Raw genomic sequence first — 25,936 nt, 5'->3', positions numbered from 1 at the left:
AAATGTCTGGACTGCGCTGCCCTAGGCTGAGGCTTCCATTAATATCATCTAAGAAGGGAATACAGAGAACGGTTGCTTACTGGGCTAGTTGGTTTATTGTCATTTCACTGTAGTTGGTTATTTTTGGTTGCTTTTAAGACAGAGGAGTCTTATCCGAATTCGACAGGTGCGTTATCGGTCGAAGGCCGCTTATTCACATATATGTCCACTCTCCTCAAATTTGTCAGAGCTGTTTTATGTGAGCTAACATACACTAGATAAACTTGCTATTAACAAAACAAAAGCTCTTTCAAGAGCTGTGCAGCCGGAGTCAACTTCCTTTCGTACTCACCCATAAAGACGGCCGTAGCGTGTGTAGTTCCGTATTATCACAGAGTTGAGGGGCTGCAAAAAAATATGACATTAGACGCAACAAACAATTTTACATGCCTTAAGTGACCGTCGCAAAAAAAAACTGTAACGCTTTAATCAGTGGCCTTCTTTCGAGTTCTCTTGATATCAGCGAGATAGTTCTGGGCTGGAGAAGAGCATAACAAAACCAGAAAAGAGTATTTGTCTACGTCCTTAGAGCTATCTGAAATTTAACTATTAGAATATGATGGCTGTGGAAGCAAAAGCAATAAAGAATGTCACTACGCTGTGATTTTTTCCGTCTATATTCTCCCTTTACCTCTTTCTCACGCGTAATGCCCACCATTTGCGGCGACGTTTACTGCTCTGGAAAACGTGTTCTCAAGTTCTTGGAAGGTACACACATTTCGTTAACGTCGTTTTGGAGGTCCCGTTTGAGATAAAAACTTGAGGGACGCTTAAGCTCGACCTTTCAAGGTATAAGCGATGGCATTAATGGATCCCGTCAGCGACTCCTCTTGGCCATTGCATGAGAGACCGGACGGCAAGCATATAAAGCCCAGTTTTAATCAAACCGTACTAGCCTGCATGGCCTAGGGGTAGAGAGTCTGACGCAACCCAGAGGTCAAGGGTTCCTAACTAAATGCCCTAATTTTCTTTCCAGTGCAATTCATTTGCTTTATGTACGCACATGTTGTAAGGACGTTTGAGACACGTTGTGACTTTGTAATCACCAGTTTGCTAATGTTTTAATCACTCTTAATTTCGAAGCTTCAAGCGTGACGTCACGACCCTGTCGACCAATCCGGCTTTTCCGTAGACACCAGCGACGACGCCAACTACGCCGGGTTCTCCGCTGAACGGGCACTTAACCCTATATAGTTAAAACACTGACCTTTAATGAAAGACGTTCAAGGAGGCATGCGCCTGTAGATGACCTTTCTATACCCTCCATTTGGCATCAGAAAAAAAACAACTAGTGAAGTACCTTTCTGTAGATGTCGACGCAGAAACGCAAGTACTGCCAGAAGGTCAGATGCGGCACCCCTTTGTCGTTCCAGAAGGTGTACTTCTTTCGAACCCACCTGCAAGTCAAGGAATCCATAGGAAAAAGCACGAAATCCAGTTAGCAATTTAAATTAATACTTAAGCTTTAAAAAATGCTAAAAGGGCTGTAGAGGATATAGCAACTCCGCACTATACAAGGAAGTGCGGTAACCAAGTCTACATACATATTACAAAGCTGGTATGTCACAGTGGCTGTTATCGATTCCAGGCTCCTCAATCTCATTTACTGGGTTTCCCTCTCGATAAAAATTTGCTGGAATTATTCTCGAACAACATACGTGTATTACATGTCACTTTGTGCACTGCGCTCTTACTTGATGCGCAGGATGTTCTGCATCAATGGATGCGGGGGTCTAATTTCAACATTCCTCCTTCAAAGCCCTTTAGAGGCGAGTTCAAAGTATTCGACAGGATACATAAACATGAAGACAACAAAATATCGTGCCCAAACCGCAGGGCCATCACTTGCCCCTCGTTTATCGCCCGAGGACGCGCCCTGTGCTCCCTAACTGCTTCGGTGTCCTGCTGCTTCGAATCCGTATTTGCTCCGCCGTTGACTCTTTGCTGCATCAATTCGTGCGCGACGTACACAGTCTCTGGCGCACTTTCGCCAGGCTGCCTTTTCTTTCAAAATTAACTCCGGTTCGCAGCGACGCCGCCGTCACCCTTCTGTATTTTGTCTTCTGTGGTGTTACGCGGGCGTTCCCTCTTGCGACGAGGTTCACAACTTATGTGGCATTGGGGCATCGCCGTTATAGAGCAGCCAGTAAATGAGAAATTTCGGTCTTCTAATCACAGCTGCGCTACCAGACACTTCTCCTTCCCTTCTTCTTCTTTTTGGCGCGGCCCACAAGGGCGCTACGGATCTGCCTGGACTCGCTCAACAGTGTACGCCGTACAACTAACACTAAAATATAACTGTCTTTCAGCTTGAAATGGACATGCGCCATGTTGAGAATATTGAGCGCTAGCTTCCGTGCAGAAGAACTTTTCGTGACACAGCACGTTCCCATACAGTGAATAAACATTTTAAAAAAAGGAGTGAGGTGCACTGCACTCACGCTGTTTCTTTTTTTTATTTATTGAAATCAACATATAGGGAGCGGTTTGACTGGGTAAGCGGCGCCGGCCATGCCTTTTTACAAAGGGGATTAAACCACACTGGAAATAGTGGCACAATAGTTAGCAGAACATAGTTTCAGCACAAAATACACAATGGGGGTATGTAATGCACGCGCTATTACTGCTGACTGAAATCCAAAATAAATTACACGTAATCACTATTACATGATAACTAATCGAAAAATACAATAAGTGAACAAAAAATAATAAGCAAGGACATAAGGATGCAACTCAAGATCATAATATCTCCAGCCCATTATGATAACACAAAATTGTTTGTCAGGCAACTAATGAGCATGTAACATGTAGACAAACCCTAGACAGCATGCGGTAGAGCTCTCGGTCAGTGAAGTAGGGAATCTAAGTTCTAGAAAATTAAGTAGCTCCTAGTTAATTCAAAGGATCCGCTGTCCTCAAAAAAAAGATTCCAGCACCACAATTGCCCGTTTTCGTCAAGCCATGGACCGAAGAGCGTTTGGAAACTAAAAGGCGTTTTATCAAGGGTCGTCAAGCCATTCTGCAGTTGGGCCTTATGTTGTCATGTTGAGGGCAATTAAGCAGCCTATGAGTTTCATACTTGTCCTCTTAGACAAGCACACATCATCGACTGTCCGCGCACCTAACTTTATGTAGAAAGGTTTTCATGCCCGCTTTTCCCAATCGCAAGCGCTGAATGAGTTTCCAAACTCCTGTTGAGTGACAGGGGAATTGTAAGTCGTGACAGTGGATTGATGCAGTAAAGGTCATAGCTTCTGTAATCTCCTTCGACCCAGATGTTTTCGCTCACACCAGCTCGCATTTTACATCCTAAGAATGGAATAAAAGATGGTGTAGCATATTGGCATTGGCGTACCTAGACGCTGCCTCTGCATCGGCGTTTCCAGGAAGCAATGATGATATAGCCCCCAGAAGACTACGCTATGCTGCTCCTTTGTAGCCTCAGAGAATTCTTCAAGCGTTAGTACACCAACCTAGTCTTCTACAATATTGATCTCGCGATGTCGAGGGATTTTACTTTGTCCTGCTAGTCGCTCAAGATTGCCCACATACGAGGATCTCGCACTGCTGCTATGAACTGTTGTGTCAAATAAATAGCGCATATTTCAGCTATCATTGATGCTGTTGCGTGATTCAGTTTTAATGCTAGGCGTTCATTCAACTCGGAAGCTACATAAGAGGGTTTCGATGAATTTGAAGTTATTTAGCCTTCAGTATATGCATGAACATGAACCAGTACTATACCACAAGTATATTCGGTAAAGGGTTCACTCCTGAACAGCAAGTATCATAATCTCTTGCTTTCTAATCATTTCTTCGACAGACAGCTTGATCGCAGGGGTAAACCGAAGCTAGATGAAATGGGAGGAAGTTGACTAAGTTCTAGAAAGACTAAAAAGAGTCCTAAAGTTTTAAGTCTGAAAAGGCCGAGCACCGAGAGCAACCGGAAACGCGAGGTGCCCGGCCATCAACGTGCATCGAGGCGGCGTTTCATCTTTCTAGCTTTTAATCTCTCTGTCTAGTAGCAGGCGCGTCCTTCATTGGTCGCTACAGGTGCCTTCCTTTCGGAACGTTACACTCGCAAAACATACCGGCCAGTGTCAATTGTTCGCTACACTTCAAATCGAGGAGTCTGTGCCTTCGGAATAACCAGAAAGCTAGTATTTACTTGAGGAACACCCCGACCCACCGGTAGGCCTCTAGCTATCAGCGGCAATTTACGAAAAATCAGTTCACAAGCAGAATGAGAACAACAGTGCGTATTTAGTCCGACATGGAGGACGTGCCTCTGTGGACAGCGAGAAATTACACACCGCATGCAACAAGCACCAAAGAACGGAAACGGACAACGAAAAGAGCGGTCAGACTTCAAAGCTCCGTGCGTCATGTCCCATTGACCAGCGCCTCTTGGTCATCCTTAGTGCCAAACGGCGCGGCACGGCAATAAAGGATAACACCCACAGCGGTGCTTGTTGCGCGACATGCGTTAAGTAAGTTCTCTGAGTTCTTTATTAAGTGATGGAATTGAAAGCACGTCAGACGAAATGAAAGCGCCAAATGTCCCTGGTTCAGAAATATGAATAGGTTGGGGAGGTGGCCAAGTTTGCTAACAGTCATCTCAGTGACGTGGCAAAACTGAAAAAAGTACAAAAGTACAAGGAGAGAGCACTGTGGGAAGAATTGAGTTAAGCAGCTAAGACGAATAGTTCAGCAAGACCTATAAACAAGAAAGTAGCACGTCGTCCGACCCCAGCGGTGCGACAACGCCAGCACTGCATTCCTGCGTCTTAGCGCGTTCGACGCACACGGCGACGTTGTCATGCGCGGGCTGCGACCTTGTGCCTACGCCCGGTCTATGCCTCCGACTGGTTGGTTAGACTCGGAGAGAGAGGCGAGCCTTCTTAGAACAACATGGGAGAACCAGAAAAGAAACGCGGGGCCTTTATTGAGTGCCAGCCTTGGCACGTAGGCGTTGAGTTTATGTATACGAGCGCGCCCGTCCGCTTGCGCAGCATGACTCAGTCTGAAGACACGAAACAAAAATAAAGAGAAGAAAACACGGAGGCGGATCCTTCGGATGAACGTGTTTTGAGCGCAGGTTTAAAGTGAAGCTGTTTGTAGCATTTCGACTGTCTGCAGAAGCGTGCCAAGTCGAATGAGTCAAGCACTTAAAAGATCGTTGCGAAGTTTCACGCCTATTTATGAACGAACCAGTGTTTACATTTGGCCACTGAAAAGCAATGGAGACGCGAAAAGTTTTTAGTAGGAGGTTATTGAGCGTAAGCAGTAAGCATGCGAGACGTGATTTTATAAATTTACTTTTGAGGGAGGTTGGCCCACTGAGAGCACCACAGCAGCAAAAGACTCTGGGCGCTGGTAGCAGCTGCGGCTATGTTAACTAAATAACTCATTCCAGCGGCTACCACAGGAGCGCTGTAGTGTCCGTGATGTTCGAAACGTGTCCCTAGTTAACTGCGCGGAATACGCTAAGAATTAAGCTGCGGCTATAAAACTAGGCTATTCCAGGTTTCCTATAAAGCGCTGGACATTTCTTAGCATATTTCCTACGCGCATAGAGGTTTGTTTATTTAACCATGAGTAATAAGCTGGGTAATATGATATTATTAATGCCGCGATGGCCACTAACTCACTGTAGGTTTATTAACACGAATTCCATTGTTGTTCTCGTTTTCTCCTCCGGCTGAAGTCGCGTATTAAATGCCGAATTCACAATGCAGTAACTGCCGCGATATTATTTTCTAAACCAGAACCGCCACTAAGCTTCCCAAATTTCGGTCAAGTGAAGAGTAATGCCTTGGTTGCTTTTAATTCCTACCGCTGAGTTTTCAAGGCATTATCGATCGGGTTTAAGGCTAAGGCTAAGATATTCTGGTATTCTTCGCTTACCATCGCCAGCCGCCACGATGGCTGAATGGATATCGCACTCGGCTGCTGATCCGAAGGACACGGGTTCGATCCAGGCCGCGGCGGTCGAATTTCGATGGAGGTGAAATTCTATAGGCCCGTGTACTGTGCGTAGTTAGTGCACGTTAAAGAACCCCAGGAGGTCGAAATTTCTAGAGCCTTTCACTACGGCGTCCCTCATAGCCTGAGTGGCATTGATACGTTAAACTCTCCATAAACCAACCCAAACGAAATCTGACCATCGCCACCTTTGTCTGCGGTGCCCGCTCAACTGCCAGAACATGCAACAAGCTGGAATCATTCAATATAAACTCAGTTAAAGATCTTCCAGGAGAATTGCTCGTGTGCTCTATTCCTGCTAGAAATTCGCACATAATGTTTGGATAAGGTGCCTCCGTTCCGTTTCTACAAAGCTGACTTAGAGCGCGAATTTTTTTATGAAGTCGCCGGTCTAAATACGTGACGGGATTTTTTTTTTCACGTAAACAAAACAATAACTGAAACATCACACAGCTATTTCCTCTCTGACGGTGCACAACCCAATTCACTGCACAACAAAATAATTCTTGTAATACTCACTATGACCCAAGGGCTGTTATCCGAAGCCAGACTACCTTCGGCTGAAAACATCTATGACGCCTGCTACTTACGGTGGCGGGCAAGAGATTTATTGAATGAATTTTATGTTAAGTATTCAAAACTACCTTAAAGCATTAAGAGTGTTATATTTCTGCGTTTATGAGAAGGTGCGTAATACAAATAAATACAAGTTCACATGACTGTTTTCAAGCCTTCTTGTTTCAAAAACCTTCCTTGCCGGCCAACTTTGGTTAGCCTCGAGTACAAGAAGAAATAAAGAGTGTCATTGCGCCCTTCAGTCAGGTCCGATCTGCCCATATCCACCACTACATCGTGTTCGCGGCTTTGGTGCAATTTAACATTAATTCGCTAAGTATAATTTCTCTTAAAATGCTCAATTAGGGAAGCTTTTTGGTTTTATTCCTCTTACGGAATTGAAAGTTCACTAAGTGTTCATAAGATGAAGCCGCGACATTTGTAGTTGGGACCGTTGAATACTGAATATCCAGCTGCGAAAACACAAAAGGAAAACAAAAAACACATGCTCCTTGTTTAACTATGGCAGATAAGTACGTCACGCTGAATATATACGTTCGCTTCGAGGCAAGAAAGGAATAAATCGACCATGCGTAAGGTACGTACCAAAACAGAAGTGATGCCAGGAAGACCAGAAGCGTGAAGATCACGTGCAGCATGGTCTTTGGTCGTCAAAGCACGGCTCCGTTTTGAAAAAAAAAAACAAAAAAAGAAAACACCTGGACCTTGTCCCTTAACGAAGTCGTCCGAACAGTCAAACTTTTGCTCGAGAAAAGCAGTAAATCGTCGTTATTCACAGTGCCGCTTCCGTCGGACAAATACGCCGGTGCGATCGGCCACACCCACCGAAGTCTCTACTGCGATTATCAGCAAAGAGCGCGCTAGCTTGCGAACGAGCACCCGGAGAGGATAGCTGTGGGGCGTTCCTGAAAGCAACGGATGAACCTCCGAACTCCGCATGCCAGCAGAGCGGAAGCCAGGCTCTTACGCAATGCGTCCTTGGGCAAAGGGAGAGGGCCCCTTCGGCGCGACGCGACCAGTTGCATCGCAGCGCCAACTAGCGGTTGGAAAAGAACAGTAGGAAGAGATGAAAAAGTGAACGAAGGGAAAGGGAATGCAACAACCGGATGGAACAGCTGTCAGTAGGCTTCGTCGCACAGACGCGCATGGCCGGGCAGCAGATGGCTTTCGTTGAGGCAGGCCCTAGAGTGTGTGGCATTTACCAGACTCCAGCGTTACTTGCAAAGTGTCTCTCGGAAGCGGTCTGCGTCCGCCATCAAGTAGTATGGTAGATAACACAATGCAGCAGTATTCGCGACCCCAGTGTTCCTGCGACTGTCTTGTGTCTGTTTTGTTTTCGGTTCACGTCTTAGCGGAGGATTAAGATCACAAACAAGATTACTATTACGTCCACGTAAGCAATTACCCAGTTAGCACAAGTGCGCACTCAGAACAGCTGATGCTTCAGGAGAAGCGCTCAAGGTACGCTTATATGCCAATACACTCCGAGAAATGATGTTCTTTCGATAACGCAGCTCAATCTGACTGACGGCAGTGAGCAGCTTTTCATGTCCTTGAAGATATTTCGTGCTTAATGGTTCGCAGTGCTCGAAGATAGGCTGTGAACGTACGTTTATTCATATCTTGTGAATGACTTCAGAGTATTTGCTGAGAACAGAGGCAATGGCCGTCAGGCTGCGACTGAAAGAATCTTGGGCACTGGCAGAAAAGTTCATGCCTGCAGCTGAGGACCTGCAAGGAGCCGCAATTAATAAAGGCGAGAAGAGGTCATGTAGTAGAAAAGCTATTCCTGGTTTTAACTCTGCACAAGCGAAAGCGATAAGAGGCTAAGACATGAAGAGGGCCTGAACTATGGTAATGCACAAATACATTTAAAAAAAACCGGCACCTTTCACAGCCAGATGTACGCCAGCAATATGTAAAAGCGAGGCCCCAAAGTTGTGAACCAAGATAAGTGATGCGACCTAGATGAAGGAAGATGGCAAAGCGAGATTGCGCATTGCGTTCAACTGGTGCCGTAAGAATAGTTGCGGCTACCTGCGACATGCGTTTATGTGTATTATAAAAACAGCACTTCTTCCATTGAGGCCACCTCTTCCGAGAAGAAAAAATGGGACAATTTTGTTAAAGACAGCGCAGTTATGTCAAACGTGTTTATTTTTATGACGCTCTGTGTTGATTGTTCACATCACAAAGAAGTTAACAATTTGAGGAGAGGTACCATGTGCTCGAGACAAAACTAAGAAGGTTACGGCGTTTTTCTTTCTGCTATGGAGCCGCGCCAGCGTAGAACAGTCGCACATTTAGCTAAAAATGAAGCAACTGCAAGAGACTAACATACTGTTTGCTTCTCTTCTTACATTAGTGCCTGCTCCCCGATTTATTACATACTTTACTCAGTAGCTGTATAGTCTGTACATTTTTGCATGGACTCTGTCCATTAGAACAATTGAAGAAAGATTGAGATTACGGACTGCGCTCAACGAACTTCGAACGCGTGAAAAGCATTCCATGCAATTTTGTTTGTCTGAGTTGCAGTTGAACCAGCAGCTGTCAAAGCAACCAATGTACTCGTGAAAGTGAGGCATTTCGGCAGGTGAGCTACTTGAAAACACGCGTGCCGGCTGCAGATATGGGAGCACATATCACGAGAAGTCCACCCTCCAACTCTCCACCTGAAAAAAAAAAAAAACGAAGTGTCAGTAGATGGTAACAACAGCCGCTTAGTGGTAGCAACAGCCACCAATGTCAACCAGCCAAATGAAAATAAAACTAAAGGAATCGTTATAAAATATCGCTCCGCTCTCACATCTACGATCACTATTCAAAGTCCAAGTTTCCTTTGCACAGCAGTGATGGAGCAAGTGTATTTCATTCATCGTACGCAACTTTAAGCCGACGTAAAAGTTAGTTAATTATCGTCTTCCCGCTTCAGCAGAAGCCGCCGCCCTTAAAAGAATTCCCCTATGCCTTCATGCAGACCTATATCCCTACTAAATTCTGTACGTGCCATAGCCTTACCATAAGTTTCAGTTAGCGGGAGTAGCGCGTGGAATGGCCTTAAGCATCACAGGACCAACGGTCACTGGATGAATCTGGCGTGGCTGGTATTTCAGAGGTACCTGCGCAAACGCAAAGAAAAAAATATTTTTTGGAATCAGGGACTCACTCAGGGCTTTTGCAGCACTTGTGACAAGTTAACTTGAAACGGGTCATCTGAATACTTACCGCTCGGATCGTATACATCAGCACGCTAGCCGTATGAGTATCAGCTATAAACGACGGGCTGTCAGCTATGCAATTGGCCGTGGCTTTAAGTCATCATGTTAAGCAAGAGTAACACGGTATGTGGCACAGTTTTTGGCACTGACTCTTCAGTGTGAGTTCACCACTCAGGCCTCGAATTTCCCCACGTCACCGCGGTCCCAGACAATACTGGAAAGTGTGGCAACTTGGTGGGAATGAAACCGTCGATGCCACGCAGCTCATTAGCTTAAAGGCTATTAGTCCTGAATTCACAATTATGAGTTCGACATGCCGATAATGAAAATATAAACTCAAGCAGTTCTGGGAGATAATCAAGACGTTTCCGTTCGAGGGAATAAATCATTTGGTACTCAAAGAGTAAATGCCAAAGAAACAACACTGACGTGCACGCCTCAAAGAGCGCGCCACAGAAGGCCCCGTCAGCTAAAATACAATGTGGCTGACGGCTACTAGCACTCTGGCTTCGCATAAACTGTGCTCCTGAGCGCTGAAAGATGATATGATCGAGCCGGCGCGAACAGAGGAGCGAATGCCGAGAGAAGTATGTTCAGAAGTGGTATCGTATTTTATATGGCGAGCTCAAAACGGCACCGTGATGCCAGTCTTCTTGACTGCGTTAATGCAAATGCAAGTGCTTTCAGGAAAACCTATTAGCACTATCGATGATGAGCTATCCATTGACCTAGCTCAATAGCTGACGACGGCCTTGGCTCTGGCAGTCTTGATGCCTTAGGTAGCATTGTTACTTCAGGTGTCCCCAGGGCGCTGGCTTATCCCCGCTACTCTTTCTCATTTACATCAATGATCTCCCAGCTAATATAGATACTAAACTAAGACTATTTGCGGACGACTGTGTCATCTACAGTCCCATTCGTCATCTCACCGATAGCCACCTACCACAAAAAGACATTGATACAATAGCCACATGGTGTGACACTTGGCACATGCCTTTGAACCTGGACAAATGCCAACTCCTGTCGTTCTCCCTCAAACGAACAGTAATTCAGCATTCATACACCATCAACGCTACCCCGGTTGCCAAAACATCATCCTTTTAAGTACCTTGGATTACATCTTTCAGCTTCGTTATCTTGGGTCAATCGCGTCCAAACAATATGCTCTGATGCCTCACGTGTTCTAGGTTATTTACAGCGAAACCTCAAATCAGCATCCCCGGAAGTGAAAAAACTGGCTTATCAAACTTTCGTCCGTCTAAAACTAGAAGTAGAAGTTGCATCATCAATCTCGCACCGATCTCAAGCCTACCTCCCCGCCGAACTCGAAGCCATCCAAAATCGTGCAACCCGCTTTGAATACTCCAAAGAAACCGGCATCACTGCACTTAAACGCTCTATCTCCCTGCCCACTCTAAAATCGCGCCGCATCATCTCTCGTCTTTGCCTACTGCACAGTTTCTTTTACCACCCTGCTTCCAGACACCCTTTGCTGCAACCACCGCTCAGAACGACCAATCGCCTAAGCCACAGCCTCCCCATAGCAGGTATCACGAGCCGCACTTCAGCTATGAACAGTTCCTTTTTCCCCGACGCGATTACTCTCTGGACTACTCTAACGACATAGTTTTAAGCGACGATCGTAAATCATTTCGCACAAAACTCGCCAGTCATTTCCAAGATGTGTAAGCATTTCATCTCTGTTATCATCAATCATTCATTGGCTTTCAACTTTGCTTGCCGCCGCACGTGCATTTCTTGTTTTTTCCACATCATCCCACGGATACCTTGATGCTCTTTATTTATTTTTCTTGCCTTTATAATTTGTAGTGTTTGTGTTAATTGTGCCTGCCTTCATCATGCTTGTATCTACCCCAACTGTAGCCCCTCCTTATGTAATGCCCTTGCGCCCTTGAGTATGAAATAAATGAAATGAAATGAAATGAAATGAAATAAGAGCGTTCTCGCACAGCTCCATGCAGCACTCACAGTCCGATCACGTTTCACGTGGCACTCGCGGTAATGCAGCACGTACTACATCCGCCGCTACGGACGAGAGTGGCGCTGGTGAACACTCTCAAGGTTTGGTTACACTACACATAAATAACCCCGAAAGCAAAAGATTCGACAGCCATCGCCGTAGCTCGGTTCGTGGAGCATCGGACGCGATAATCGGAGATCGTGGGCTCGGATCCCACCGGAGACGTGTGGTCGTTTTTCCTACGGCTTTTCCTATCAATTATCCTTAAATAATTACCCAATTAATCTCTCTTTTATCGACAAAAAAAATCCCCTACACTCCTTGCTTTCGTTGACTGTTGGCTTCCATCATGTTCTTCACGCTTGGTCAAACATAGCATTCTTCTGGAGTGCACAAGCTGTCTTCTATTCGAGAGCTTTTCCTTCTCATGCAGTCTGTCAAGTCGTCGCTCCTATATGTAATTATGTTCATATCATATATATTACGGAGCTTCAAGAGCGGAGCATGCGCAAATATATGTTTTACTGAAGACAGTTCCTCAACTGTTAATTAAATCGCTTTGTGTCCAACCGTCTACATTCCTTGTCTCTCCAGTTTCCACTGCTTTTTGGTCGCCATACCGAATATTTTGTTCTTGTCAACAGTGATTTAAATAATATATTTTCAGTACTTTTCTATCATTTAACAGTTTCAAAACCTAAGTGCTCATAACAGCAAGCGAAAGAGTAAGAGAGCTTATCATATTGTTACGTAGACAGTGGGACAACGAAAATGCAAGCCGAGGAGCAAGCACGGACATAATTCGGCAGCCTTTTCTCGCATCGCAAAGTTTTACACTCACCATGGTTTCCGGACACCTCTCCAACCTTACGCGGCGAAGCAGGCTGGCGAGAAACGTCTTGACCTGCATCATTCCCAGCCGCATCCCGACGCAGTTTCGTGGTCCGGCACCGAAGGGCATGCCCTTGTTCTCCGGCATAAACCTGTTGAGCAAACTCAGTTAGAATAAGTGCAGTACGAACAAACTGTAGCGACTAGACCCATGATTTCCTTGGCTCTAACAAGACAAAGCCCATTTTATTGCTTACGGAGAGAAAAACCAGCGGTTACGTAAAACCAGTAGATACCAATCACAGCAAAGTGAAGTACAATTAAATTAAAATAGCTCTTAATTATGCAATGTCATGCATACGTTAATGATGCAAGCAACTATATTCTACACCATATTATCAACACACCACAATCTACGATGGCCATTCTGTGAGGTCCTCAGTTCCGCCTCTTCTATCCTTTTCCACAAGCGATAATTTTTCGTCTGTAACGAACGCTGCGCCAATACCTTCAAATGGCGTTTGAGGTATATTTCATGGAATGTTATTGATACTACGAGATTTGCCGTATTCTTTTTGTTATTCCCTACTTCTAGTGGAAATCAATGGTTCCTTGGTTTCTTCATTGCAATAATAAATGATCCTAGCCCCAGCTATGACCAGAGGATCTGCAAAGTACTTTCCTTTCTTAGTGAACACAGGGCAATAACCAGTGCTAGTTTTCCTGCACGTATCGTTCTCCAATTTCGTAAAAATAATTTTTACACACGTCAGCAAAAATAAAATTTAAAGTAGCAGAGAAATCGCTAATCACCATGCAGACAATAGCACAATGTACATAGGAAGTGAGTAGCATATAGCGTTTCATCTACTTCAGGTTTTTTTATTCTATGCACTAATTACTGCAATGACCTCAGCCTGTTCGTCATTGGTGTGTGTCTGTCAGACAACACCACGTAGGGCTGAATGATTTTCATGCCTCTTTCAACCGTACTTTTTATTAAGCATCTAGACGCGCGTTAGAGTTTAGACACGTTGCACTAAGTGCTGACGTGCTGGCGATGAGACTGCCGTTGCGATAGTTAGGAATGTTAACCAGCATCGCGTAAATCCGTCGAATTTCTATATCGCTATAAGAAGCTCGCTTATCAAAATTATGAAAGCGCTGAGAGATATCATCATTAGCATTTGCTATATCTTTAAAGACGCAAGAGGCATCACATAAGGAGAGCATAAAATACAGGAAATGTTGCTTCGAACGCGACAATAACTGGTAACAGGTAAGGACAATAACAGTTAAGGTAACAAAACGGCAAGTTCATACACGTAAGATGGTCACTGACTGAAAGAAATAAAGCAGTTTAATCTAATTCCATCAACCGTCTTAATTGATTTGACATCAAGCTAAACCGAACGTCCACGACGTCAAGTACTTCTGCGTGAAAACACGGGAAAAATGTTACCGCTACAACTCCACTTATCATTTTCGCTCCTCGAACCCAGGATTCGAACATACCTCTCAGGAATGAATTTTTCGGGCTCAGCAAAATATTCTGGATCAAGGTGCATGGCCGCCAACGGCACCCACACGCACATGCCTGGCTTGAAGTGTATGCCGCCCACAGTGGTCTCCTCCGTGCACAGACGCGTTGCGCTGAGGAGGTAGATGCAAACATAACGTGGAAGCACGCGCCAATGTGATTCAGAGTCACTCCATAGACCGTTACCTGTGCAAAACCTTAGCGCGAAAGTTTGTCCTGCAAAACTTTGCGGGCGTTGTGACAGCGCGCCAGGAGTGTGCAAGTGAGGGTACAAAGTGAACGCAGTGCATTGTTAGGTTCCAAGTTAAACCACGGCAATATTATCAGGTGTAGAGAAATTTATGTGTCCATAAAAAAAAATTACCAATGCTTACTAGCAGAAGGCACATACCGCATCTCCAATTTTTAATAGAAAACCCAAATTAAACTTCATGTTTTAAAAGCGGCCACTGAAGCATTTCGTTTATTTTAATGCTTGCTGTCCATATTTAGGGGCGGCGAGGCCGTGAAGCAGTCGTGCAGCATTCTTTTTTCTTTCTGTCCTCAGGTTATTGTCTTACTAGAAAAACTTAAATAAAAATTAAACGTAATAAAAATTAGTAAGCGACAGTGTGCTTTGTTATGTTCCCGTCTGTACGTTTTACAGACTAAGTTCAAAAGACAAATAACTTAATAGATACCTGATTCGGCAAGTACTTTCGCTTCCTCACTTGCGACATGTCACGAAGAATGATTGCACCACCACGGTTCTCCCTACAACTCGACTTATGGCAATTATTACTGCGACAAATTTTTTGCTCATATTATTGAGCACAACGAATTATACTGCAGGCCTCGTAGCTGCTGAAAAACGAACATTACCAGTTCGCGCTTCTCACATCCCACAACAGTAATAAAAGATATGTTCTGTACTTCACCACTAGTGGCCTTGAGGGCACTGCAGTTTTGCTTTTCTGTGAGAACTACGAAAGGACTCTGAACGCTCACGAACGACACACTCGCTCGCCAACTGAATGCTATCACGACCCTAGTTGTAGTCTCCTTTATTATGGTACTCGCAAGTGTGCGGTTGATCGCAGTCGCATCGTCTCCTTTATGCAGGCCTCGAGGTACGGCATGTCATTTAGGGCATCGTACGTCAGTTCGCCCTGAAAATAACAGGAGAAAAGCAAAAATTACTGACGGCGTTCAACCTGCCAATAGTTATTTCCTTTAACTAGAAGCATGCGTAATAAGCTTATTTTATTCCCGAGTTATGTGAAAAATGTTTGGGCGTCACTCTGCAGGTAGGTGACTCTAGAACAGCAGCTGTGACATCCACCCTGTCAAAGCCACTTTATTAAATGCTGTGGGGCACCCCTGAGGCCACTTGAGTAATTGACGCAGCGCCAGCGTGTCACTTGCCACCGTTTTTTAAATGTAAATGTAGCCCGAAGGTATCAGCCACACCATTTTGGTTACCAGTTGTCAAAAGGAAAGGCACGCTAGTGGTCGCGTAAAGCGCTTCTTCTCTCTTCACATAGTGCTTTAACTGACCCCTAGAGGAGCCACAGGTTTGCGAACTCAAGACAGATGGCGAACCCAAAGCGAAATCATAAGAATGCAGACCACTGAGATTGCTTTTAAAAGTATACTTTCAAAATAGGCCCCCTGTGTGTTTAAGCTACTTATATTCGCACCAAAATGGCCTTCCCCAAGTGACAATTTCTTTATTAGGGAAGCAGCTGGATGCACTGCTGGAAACAGGGCTCCGAATTACCTTTGAGGTTGCCTTGTCTATTTCGGCAATTGCCCTATTTTGAATTTCGGGGTGAAGAGCCAGGCAGTAGGCAGCGAAGACTAGGGTAGCCGAAACACTCTCCACTCCAGCGATAAAGAAACTCATTCCGTGGCCTGTTATCTGGTCCAGCGACATCTCTGAAAAGTGGAAAACAAGTGCTGGTAATTTTTAATCCGCCTCATACGCCTCAGGCACTAATAAATGCATCTAGAATATTTTGTACTCCTGTGAACGCAAAAGACCGTTCCATTTATAGCGTTTTTTTTTGTAGTCTTTTGCTCCTCACCCGTATTCCTAAATGACTGAAAACATGATTTGCAGAAGTAGTTATACGCGGTGGAAAGCAATTTTGAATTAGCGGCACGTTTACAGTGTGTGCAATGTGTGGCAGTTTGTACTGTACAGCTTTATTGCATTGTTTGACTCTTTATTCAACCCCTAAATCTCGAAATGCCACGGCTCACCTACAAGACGCGATTGGTCCGGCCAAGTCCCTCTTCTGTTCAAATCTTGTTTCCGGGTTTTGGACCGGTACGTCCGACGTCTCACGGCCATTGCTTGTCTCATGGAACAGTGCCGCTTGCTTCTATTGTGTCTTACCGCCTCCTGTTGCCACCTGCCTCCGCGCTTTGTGTTTTGCAATTTTTCCTCGTTATAATGTCTTACCAACTGACCTACAGCTATGCCGTCTTAAGTGTAGCAGTTTGCGTTTTACTGCCGAAGCTCGAAAGTACCGTGCACATACCTCTAGCAATGAACAAGTGGTAGCACGATCGTTCGGCACCTGTTCGCAGAAGTCAGAATGCCACTTTTTTCAGAAACACACGTGTCAACGCTGAACACGTCTATCTCACTGCGAGTTAGTCTTCCTAATCTCATAATAAATTCGAGTAAAAGTATTCATGTTGCAGATTTATATAGAAAAAGTGCAAAGCCGCGATGCAAACTCGGGCACTAACGATATGGGGAGGATGGTCGTACAATGTCTTTAAGTGGGATGTTTTGTAAAAAAAGAAAAAGAGACAGAGGGTATTGATTTTTCTTCTGTGTGCCAGACTGTAGAACACTGCACTCCTTCTCCCCTTCGGCATTTTAGCTACATTACTTTCGTAGCGACCAACCTGAGAGTGATTTATCTATGTTTTTCAGGAAATTACTTCAAACATGAGCGCATTCTAACAACTACTGATATCCCTTTAATTCTTATTATGCATATATGCAAATGTAGTCGCTAACGACGTATAAAAAGACGCCATCACATTTCGTGCAACAGAATAAAAACAATTGATAGCCCGTATTTTCATCGAGATGCAAACATGATATACATGGTCTGTTCTGAAAGTAGTAGGACTCATTTTTTTAAACAAAATTTATTCAAGAGAACAGTAATAACGATTACAATTTTTCAAGGTAGCACCCTTCCGCACCTACACGCTGCTGCCAATGAGTTTTACAGTTTTCGTACGCCTCCAGGAATGCCTGGACCGGAATGCTGTTTAGCTCCCTCGTCACGGCCTGTTGGACCACCTCTATCGATCCGTGATGTTTCCCCTCGAGCGTCGATTTTATTCTCGGGAATAGAAAAAAGTCTGGCGGGGCCAAGTCGAGGCTGTAGGGGTGCTGAGGCAGCGTTGCCGCCGTGTGCTGGGCAAAAAATCGGGGTCCTCATTCACATGATGAAGAAGATCCTACCGGTTGGCCTTTTCCTCCTCTGACAACACTCCTGGCACCTACTTCGCGCACGCTTTCCTCGTGGGTACGTTTTTGTCACGATCTCAAAAACTTGGGTTTGAGGAATGCTCAAGTCATCAGCAATCCTTCTGATACTCATTATACGATCACTGTTAAGTAAATGTTTCACTCGCTACACATTTTAGTTGGTCTTGCTGGTCGAAGGGCTTCTGGAGCGGTCGTCTTCCTCCACTCTTTCCTTACCTTCTCGGAAAAGCTTGTACCAATCAAAAAACATCTGATCTACCCATGGAAGCGTCACCATAGGCCTCCTTAATCATGTTGTGAGTCTCTTTGCCCGTTTTACCAAGATTTACTCGAAATATGATATCGCGTATCGCTGATCCAGTAAACGCTCGACGATTCTGCGTGACGAGACGTTTCGACAGGGCTTCATAGTACAAGCGACCTCCTCTCTTCAATGGCCGAGAGCCTACTGCCGATTTTCCCCAGCATTCCCAATATCCCCCTTCAACGATCCTGCACGCGCAGACCACCTCTCGTCCACCCGTTCGCCCAGGAAAAAACCAGTCCTGCTACTTTCAGAACAGACCCTGTATATTGCAGGGAACGCTTAGCGCGTTCTAGGACAAGACGACTCATTGATAGCAGTAGCAGCGCTCGGGAGTTGGCCATCATTTTTATCTGCTGAACGTGCCCCAGCCATAACCCTCTTGCGTTCTTAGACCTACGCATGCAGAGCGTATGGTCTCCCAGACTGCTTTAGAAGCTTGAGGATGCTCCGTCATCAAACGCTTTCGTTAGCTAAACAGCACGCTCGGCTTCCTTCGCAGTTTCTGTTGCTTAACATGGCATTCAGCCTCTTCTTTTTTAGTTCCGGGAAGCGCGCTGAACGCCTGAGGTTGCTTTTTGAATGTCTGTCTGGCCATAGCGCTCGTCCGCCTTTCAGCAGCCTCAGCACGCAGCCCGAGAGGCTGCCAGTTAACACACGCAACGCTAGAGGCTCCGGCGATGGCCAAGGGGTGTAAGGCAAGGTGGAGGTCAAAAGCGAAGCTGCTCTGTTCGCGACACCGCCGGTTTGAATCCCGCCCGAGGCGTTGCTATTATGAGGTTTTCTTCTGTTGCGTACTGTTCAGGCTAGAAGTTTCGGATAAGTTCTACGTCATGTTGCCCTCATGCTCACTGCCATGTTCGGATTCATGTTCGACAGTGTTCCAAGACAATGTTCCCCATTTTTTGCCTAGGAGAGGAGCTAAAAGTGTTTCGTGCTTAAAATCATGCCATAATGGGACCGAGTGCTCGTCTCAGGGGTAAATATATCCTGTGCGAATAGTGGGTTAAATCACTTGACAAAAAATTCTTATGGAACACCTGCATCTCATTCGTGCACACTGAACAATATCAGGCTAAAATTTTTCGTTATTGCTCCAAGGCTGATGTTGCAAAAAATAAATTCTCTCACTCTTTCCTTCGACGTTGTTCTCTTTCTCGAGGCCATCGCCCTCCCAGTCGTAATCCGCATCCATAAATGACTGAAGGAAGTCATCTTCCTTCTGATGAGTGAAAAGAAGCAGCAAACATGAGACGAAGTGTAAGAGTGCCTAACACAATGATTCAAAGAGAAAAGGATATGCTTACACCAAGGACCTGTTTGCAAGTGTTTTCATAACATAATTATTACCAGATGCACATGGTTGCCTTCAGCTTCATAGCTTTGTCTGTGATATCCTACTGCATATCTCGCTTCTTATTTTGAAGAAAGCATTTCGAGAATTCAGCTGGATTACGTCTTCTACAATGAGTCTACAATGAGTAAAAAACGATTAACTTAAACAAGTATTTAATCGAAATGAGTTGGAGATTTTATGGACGCTGTTGCCCTTGAGAATTTTTCTCAGGGCAATGTCCTCTCTATGTTGCCTCGTTATCTGAGGCGCACAGCACATATATGTTCTAGCAAAGCTCTCAAATGGCAGGAAAGGGAAGCACATTCGAACAGCAGGGCGCAACTCAACGCAGGTTAGCGAACACAAACTTGCAATCCGGAGAAAGCAAGATCAGATGACTAAACGTTGTGATGACGTACGTGGTACTGCATGCTACAGTTGCAAGGCTACATATTTGCGCTCTATGAGTCCCAACGCGTTTGCCGGAACAAAAGGGTTTAGATCGCGCGTATGGTGGAGTAGACGAAAGTAGGCCTGAGTTATTAGTGACCGGACTAGGTGCCTGCATTGCAGATGTGTCGCATAGAACGCAGGCCTCCTCGGTACGTAACGCATCTGCTTCCCTCAGTTGTTGCTCGCACGTCCTGAAAAGCGTCCTTAAAAAATCATCTTCGCTTGCGTCCCTATGCCGTGGGAGATTTTTAACTGTAAATTATTTGTAAAATATGGGAACGAATAAAAAAAGTACAAAAGTCAACTTCGAAACCAGGGAAGAAAGAGGCCGATGTTGGGAAAGGAGTATACATTTTTCTGAGAAATTACTGAATTGCGGTTGGCACCATGGAGGTAGCACACATTTGAACAAAATGGCACAAAAATGAAAAGCCGGAACGGTGAGAGAAGGGCGGAAAAGAATGAGTGTGTGTAGCGTGTCCATTAGGGCAAAACGAAAGCGTTCCTCTGGTGCCGGTACATTTCTGCCCAAACTACCCTGTATACGTGCGCACGTCCTGAACAACACATTCATGCAGAGCACGTTACTAATCATACAGAAACAAAATAACAAAACGTTTGCGCACGCAGTACCTCTACGGGTCGTCAGAATATTAATTTTTGAAGAGAAATCATTAGCGAACGAGCGATTAGGATTATTAGGAGCGATTAGCTACATTTTGGTTTTCTTCACATAAATATCCTACGTATTTCAAGCCCATGCATAGGAGGCCGTTTGGATGTACCCTTGACACGCGCGCCGTGCAGCTGTGAGCCTTTGTATTATTTTCCCGTCCTGGCTGGAGCCTCAGCGACCATAAAAGTACAGGCATCGGTGCTCCGTACCACAGCACAACATCTATACATAGCCGCGCTCACATATGGCATCGATAGCGAAGCACGAGCTGGCCTCGGCACGTAACGGGTGAATACTACAAACATATACTAAGAAAAGTTCCCAGCTGGCGCACAGCTTTCGCGCCGGCTATCATAACAGCGTGTTTCATCCTCTGAAAATATACCAGCTGAATGCCTAGCAAGGAATCGCACAAGTAATTTTTTCCCCCTTGAATTCGTATCCCGCAAACTTTTGTCTATGGATCTGCGAGACAGTATTTTGTGTTCAGCCACCAGCGTAATTAATGGCGCCGCCTTTTGCTTCAACTGTGCAACCACGTTTTAACGAGGACAAATGTTCTGCTAAAACACACCAGTGCTTTTGCTTTCGGCACGCTGCCTCCATAGTAATTTGGTAAAACCAAACCAAACCAAATTACTTGGCCTCCTGAGTGAAACACTCTCGTTGGTTGCTTCACGTTACTATGGAGGCAGCGTGCCGAATAAGTGCATCGGCGTTATGTGCGCACCACTGCCGTGGTGTCCGTGGTCATTCAGTGCATCATTTTGTTGCGAAAGCAACACTACGCGAGTAGCCAAGCCATTTCGCGGAGCTGACGAAGGCCATACTGCGCATGCGCGAGGAGCAGTGACGTCACACGGCGCACAGCTGGCGCGCTGCCGCCGTCGCTGCGTGGGTGACTCAGAGGTGCCGCCGCCGCGCTCGCCAGTTGCGCATGCGCAGTAACGGCGCATAACTAGCGTGCCGGGGCCGCCGCCGCTGCCGCGCGCTCTCCATCGCCTCTCTCTCTCATCGTTGCTTTCGCAATCCCCTAGGTTTAACCAGAGCTAAACGACTGCCAATTTTTTTCAAATTGTCGCTCGCATAACTTTTATAAAATTATCTTGGTTCTCAAAGACAATAGCGTAGGCACATTATTGAAGGAACAACTGTACGTCTCTCTTTTTCTTTTTCCTCCAAAATAATAAGACTCGGCTTCTCGAGCACACCGTACCTAGAACAGTGTAATTATCATGTGTTTACGAACGCTAAAGCATTTTGAATATATTAGAGTAATCAACCAAATAGCTTCCCCACTAGACCGCGGCAGATTAAAAAAAAATCGGTAGGGAGGCTTGAGTCAACTTAAGAGTGGAATGCGATAACCTCAAATTTCACATTTGTCGCAGCTTCTGTTGTAACTTCCGTGTGTGTTTGCGTCAGTTTCTTTGCAATTGTCTGTCTATAAACCGCCATATGCGGAGTGCTAGCTGTAGTAGCGGGTTTCCGCTTAGCTGTGACGGTGCCGACGTTCGTACATATCACACCTCTTTCCGAATTTTAAGGCGAAAGCCTTTAATGTCTCATCGTTGTAAGCAGCAGTTGTCGACAGAAATGTCACGCTTTTCAATTGGTCGAAACGGTTGTGACGTCACAGTGCGCGAATATCAAACGGGGCCAATTGTACTCTGGCTGGTAGCCATGCAACCAATTGAAGGGATCGTATAGTGACGCTCCAAGTAAGTGGGACTGTGCTTAGTTCATTGCTTAATTACCCAATCAGTCTAATTAACTTTTCTAGTGAGGCTATATAAATAAATAAAACAGAGTAGGAAATTTGTCGAGCTCGGGAATCGAACCCCGGTCTTCGGCGTGCGAGACGAGCATGCTATCCACTCCGCCATGCCAACTCGAAGGTTACAAATGAACAAAGGCGCGTCTAGTGAATACGGTATCTTCGCTCACTCCCATCCTCTTCCCTTTCCTTCCGGCGAGGTTTACGTGGCCACCGAGATATGAGAGGCACATACATTTCCTTTCCTCAAAAACCAATGTACCGACGAGCGAGGCGTAGAACCGAATGGGCGATGGCGTTCTATGGACTCCCTGGCAGCGTTGCAAGACGCTGTCGCGTTCCAATCTTAGAGGCGAAGCTTAACATCTTAACCACACATCAGTGACCACACGTTAGGTCAAAAAAGTGCCCCCCTGAATTTTGACGGGTGTCCACCGAGATATGTGAGACAGTTACTGCGTAATTTCCTTTCCTCAAATAGAATTTTCATTTTCTTCATTACGGGCCATCTTTGTCTTTCTTCTTTCACTCCCACTTCCTCCCTTCCTCTACGGTGCGGTTCAGGTGTCCACCGAGGTGACAGAGGATTACTCCGCCATTTCCTTTCCTCAAAAAGCGTTGCGTTCAAAGCGTAAGGCATCGCGCCGAACGGGTGGTGGCGTTCCGTGGACTAACACTGTACTGTGCCCGGCGGTGCTTAAACATTTCAATCCATCCTTTGATGGCGCGTGCCAGTTCTGTGGGGAGGTGGCTGACACCTTCCACATGGTTTGGGCGTGTCAGTCAAACCCATCTATCCCCCCCAACCCCAACCCCACCAGAGAGGACTGGGAGGCGGCCCTGCTCGGCTGTCAGGACCTAAAGACCCAAAAGGCCTTGGTTCACCGGACGCGGGCGGCGTTGCTTGCCAATGGGGCCCCGGAATAGGGGCTCCACCTAGTATTGTTAGGGGAAAGGGCCAATAGGGCCTACCCCAATCACCTCTCTGTAAATATTTATTGCATTATAAATGTTTTTCACCACCACCACCCTGGCAGCGCTACAACACGCTTGCGCGTTCCACTCCTAAAGGCGAAGCTTAAGCGTCATTAATTAGCAGTTAATTAGTATTCAGGCATTAATCAGTAATTAACCATTAATTAGTGATCTGTCATCACTTAGGAATTAGTACTCAATTGTACGTGACGCCACCAGTGCCACAGAATCAGCGAAAGTGGTGCGGAGAACGCTTTCGCCTCTACGCACTTTAGACAGTCAAAGTGCCCCCTGAATTTTTTATTTCTATTCCCTATCTAGGCTTCTGTCTCGTAACCAGGTTGCTCCCAACTCGGTAGGCAGGTTGTGATGACTTCGCAAAATCGGGTGACCTCTCTCGACCAATCATTTAATTTCCAGTTGCCATGGTGTGCAGGTTTTTATGACGTCATAAGGTCATGTTACCTCTCTCGACCCAATCAGCGAATTTCGTCTTGGACATCAGCGGGGTTTTTCTGTGACGACAGCTCCAATTTTACCGCATGAAAATTCACAAACGGTTAAGGTAATGGTTTCACACAACTTGAAAGCAGTCCTTGCATGCGCATGTGAATACCGTGATTATTATACTTTCTGACAGGAACATTCACAGTACGCTATGTTTCTTCCCTGGCCTCTGTAGTGCTCTCGTGATACGGACACGCGGTGACCTCGGCTCACATGTGCGATTGTAAAATAAACAATACATCAAAGACGCCAGTGCATCGAGATATTCTTGGCGGTCTGCAAGAAGGCTTTGGAGCGCGTCGCTCGCGAAAGCCTATCCTCAAAAATATTCAGAGAAATTTCATCCACATATGCGTACTAAAAGAACTTACCCTGCCCTTTTCCTTGCGCTCTTCAATCAGGTGAGAGACGAAGGCCTTGAACATATTGGTGCTCGATTCCGGAGGGTAATCGGGCGGAAGAAATCTGTAGATCTTCGGCATTAGAACTGCGAATACCAGGTGGAAAATTCTACCGTCAAGCCCCACAACGATACCTGAAAGTTCTGCTTTTGGAGGCGTCGTCTTTATTTTTTATGGCAGCCATTGCGGCCGCCATGAGGTCTATTCTTGTTCACAAAGCTTGACCGGTGATTTGGGATATCTTTTAACACAATATCGCTCACGTCAGAACAAAAGGCGCCTGATTTAACGGTCACAGAATACAAGGCACTAATGAGGGACCTCTGATGAACTCCGTGAAGCACGTACAGTCAGCAGAATAGCGCTAACCATATATTATTAACACCTACAAGAGACTTTAGCTTTTTTTTTACACGCTCCTTCTGTTCCATACTTCTTTCGTTTCCTTGTTTACTCTCGATCGTAGTGCATGCCTGCGACCACATGAACTGGTGCGCTGTCTCTGATAGTATTATTGATAAAACAGTGCTTAATAAATATATACAAAACGTCATTTTTCGCTGTTTCGATAGTGCGAGTAGTAGCGTGAAACGGCGAAGAAGTATAGCGATTATTACAAAACCATTCTAGCGCAAACCTGATTCGTGTGGCAGACACCCTTCCAAGTTCTTTTATCAGAACCGAACACACAGGTACTGACCTCCTTTCCGCATTATTTTTATGTCTTCAGCGACTCTGAATGATAGTTACCTGGCGTTTTGTACCGTTCGCAACAACTCCTCGCAAGCACGCGAAAGGAGCCTTCCTGTGAATGCATCGAATCACGAGCACGAGGCGTGTTAAACAACATGACGCTTACAACGCGCGCTATACGCTTTGCATCATATACCGCGTAGTAAACATGTACAACCAAGTAGGCCCTGTTCTCGCGCTCTTAGTGCACACAACAGATGCCTGCATTACTGCATTGCACTTTATTACGGAGTCTTCTTGAGTGAGTGTCCCCATTTTACAAGATTCTAACGATCTAGAGCCGCTGTTTCTTCCAGTGTTGAGTACTCACTGCGATGCGTACAATCGTATGCCCTTTGCATTTACCTTAAACTCTTTAGTAATGGGGTAATAAGGTTTTCTGACAAAATATGCGCCTCAAGCTGCTACATCCGCGCGGCTAGAATGCTCACGGAGGCTTGTGCCTAGTACAATGTTCAAAAACCTTATTCGACATACGCACATCGAGTGCTGGTACGCACGCTTAGCGGCCTTTCATTGTCTACTCAAAAGACGCATTGTAGTAATCCAGCTCATAAAGGCGCCTTATGAGGCGCCTAATGGAAACAGGAAGCTATCAGGCAATAATTAACTGAGGTAAAAAAAATGGACACTTACACATCGCCACAGCGGGCCAGCCAGCTATATTCATAAAGATGGCGTTAAGACTTTTGAGTAGAGGGTGGTCCCTGTCATTTTTGCTGTCCAGGTCGATGCTATAAGTCAAAGCAGCCGTAGTGTCCAAAGACGTATGGGTGGCCATCCTGCACAATTAATGATCCGTTTGTTTTAAAATTCTGGGGAGTTTGTTTTCAAAAGAGTCCGAAACATGAGCAATTTTTTTTCGTTTTCGAAAAGGCATAGAGTACTTAAGAGAACAATGCTTGATTTGCCTCGGAGCAGATTGAAAGGCTTCTGCCCTGGAACTGTCGCTATTGCAAAATTCCGTGTCTCTAAACATAACGAGGCATCCTCGAATATGCTTACTCGGTGATGTTTAAAAACTTCTGCGCGGCCGCTTCTTCAATTTGAGACACCTTTTTTTCAGCGATGGCTTTTATCTT

General features: G+C 45.5%; 2 protein-coding genes across 3 annotated transcripts in view; both read right to left on the bottom strand.

Annotated features, from left to right (window-relative positions):
- Positions 1–9,273, bottom strand: part of LOC149364162 (cytochrome P450 3A41-like) — a 26,694-nt gene extending 17,421 nt beyond the window's left edge. Inside the window, exons 1-4 of one of the 2 annotated variants that reach the window (XM_089574147.1) lie at positions 9,172–9,273; positions 7,186–8,331; positions 1,340–1,436; positions 332–384 (exon numbers count right to left, since the gene is read on the bottom strand). In XM_089574147.1, the coding sequence (XP_089430273.1) occupies positions 332–384; positions 1,340–1,436; positions 7,186–7,238 (203 nt within the window). In that variant the 5' untranslated portion in view covers positions 7,239–8,331; positions 9,172–9,273. Of the gene's footprint in view, positions 1–331; positions 385–1,339; positions 1,437–7,185; positions 8,636–9,171 lie in introns of those variants that run through there. The other variant, XM_089574146.1, reaches the window with a different exon arrangement.
- Positions 8,740–25,936, bottom strand: LOC149364161 (cytochrome P450 3A41-like). The gene is made up of 10 exons (XM_089574148.1): positions 25,860–25,936; positions 25,491–25,636; positions 24,072–24,187; positions 19,108–19,198; positions 15,933–16,090; positions 15,233–15,321; positions 14,149–14,286; positions 12,644–12,785; positions 9,622–9,722; positions 8,740–9,275 (listed from the first exon to the last, which is right to left on the bottom strand). Exons 2-9 carry the CDS (start codon positions 25,633–25,635, stop codon positions 9,630–9,632), a joined length of 972 nt encoding a protein of 323 aa, XP_089430274.1. The 5' UTR covers position 25,636; positions 25,860–25,936; the 3' UTR covers positions 8,740–9,275; positions 9,622–9,629.

This window comes from Amblyomma mixtum, chromosome 2 (assembly GCF_055824585.1).
Source record: "Amblyomma mixtum isolate Tamu chromosome 2, ASM5582458v1, whole genome shotgun sequence".
In the NCBI taxonomy this organism is placed as follows: domain Eukaryota; kingdom Metazoa; phylum Arthropoda; class Arachnida; order Ixodida; family Ixodidae; genus Amblyomma; species Amblyomma mixtum.
The sequence above is the reverse complement of the archived record's forward strand: the minus strand, read 5'-3'. Positions and strand labels throughout refer to the sequence as shown.

Coding starts and splice junctions, on each gene's coding strand:
- LOC149364161 (XM_089574148.1), bottom strand. CDS start 25,635: ATGGCCACCCATACGTCTTTGGACACTACGGCTGCTTTGACTTATAGC. Junction 19,199..24,071: donor AGCGCAAGGAAAAGGGCAGG/GTAAGTTCTTTT, acceptor TTCACTCATCAG/AAGGAAGATGACTTCCTTCA. Junction 16,091..19,107: donor GAACAACGTCGAAGGAAAGA/GTGAGAGAATTT, acceptor TCCACTTTTCAG/AGATGTCGCTGGACCAGATA.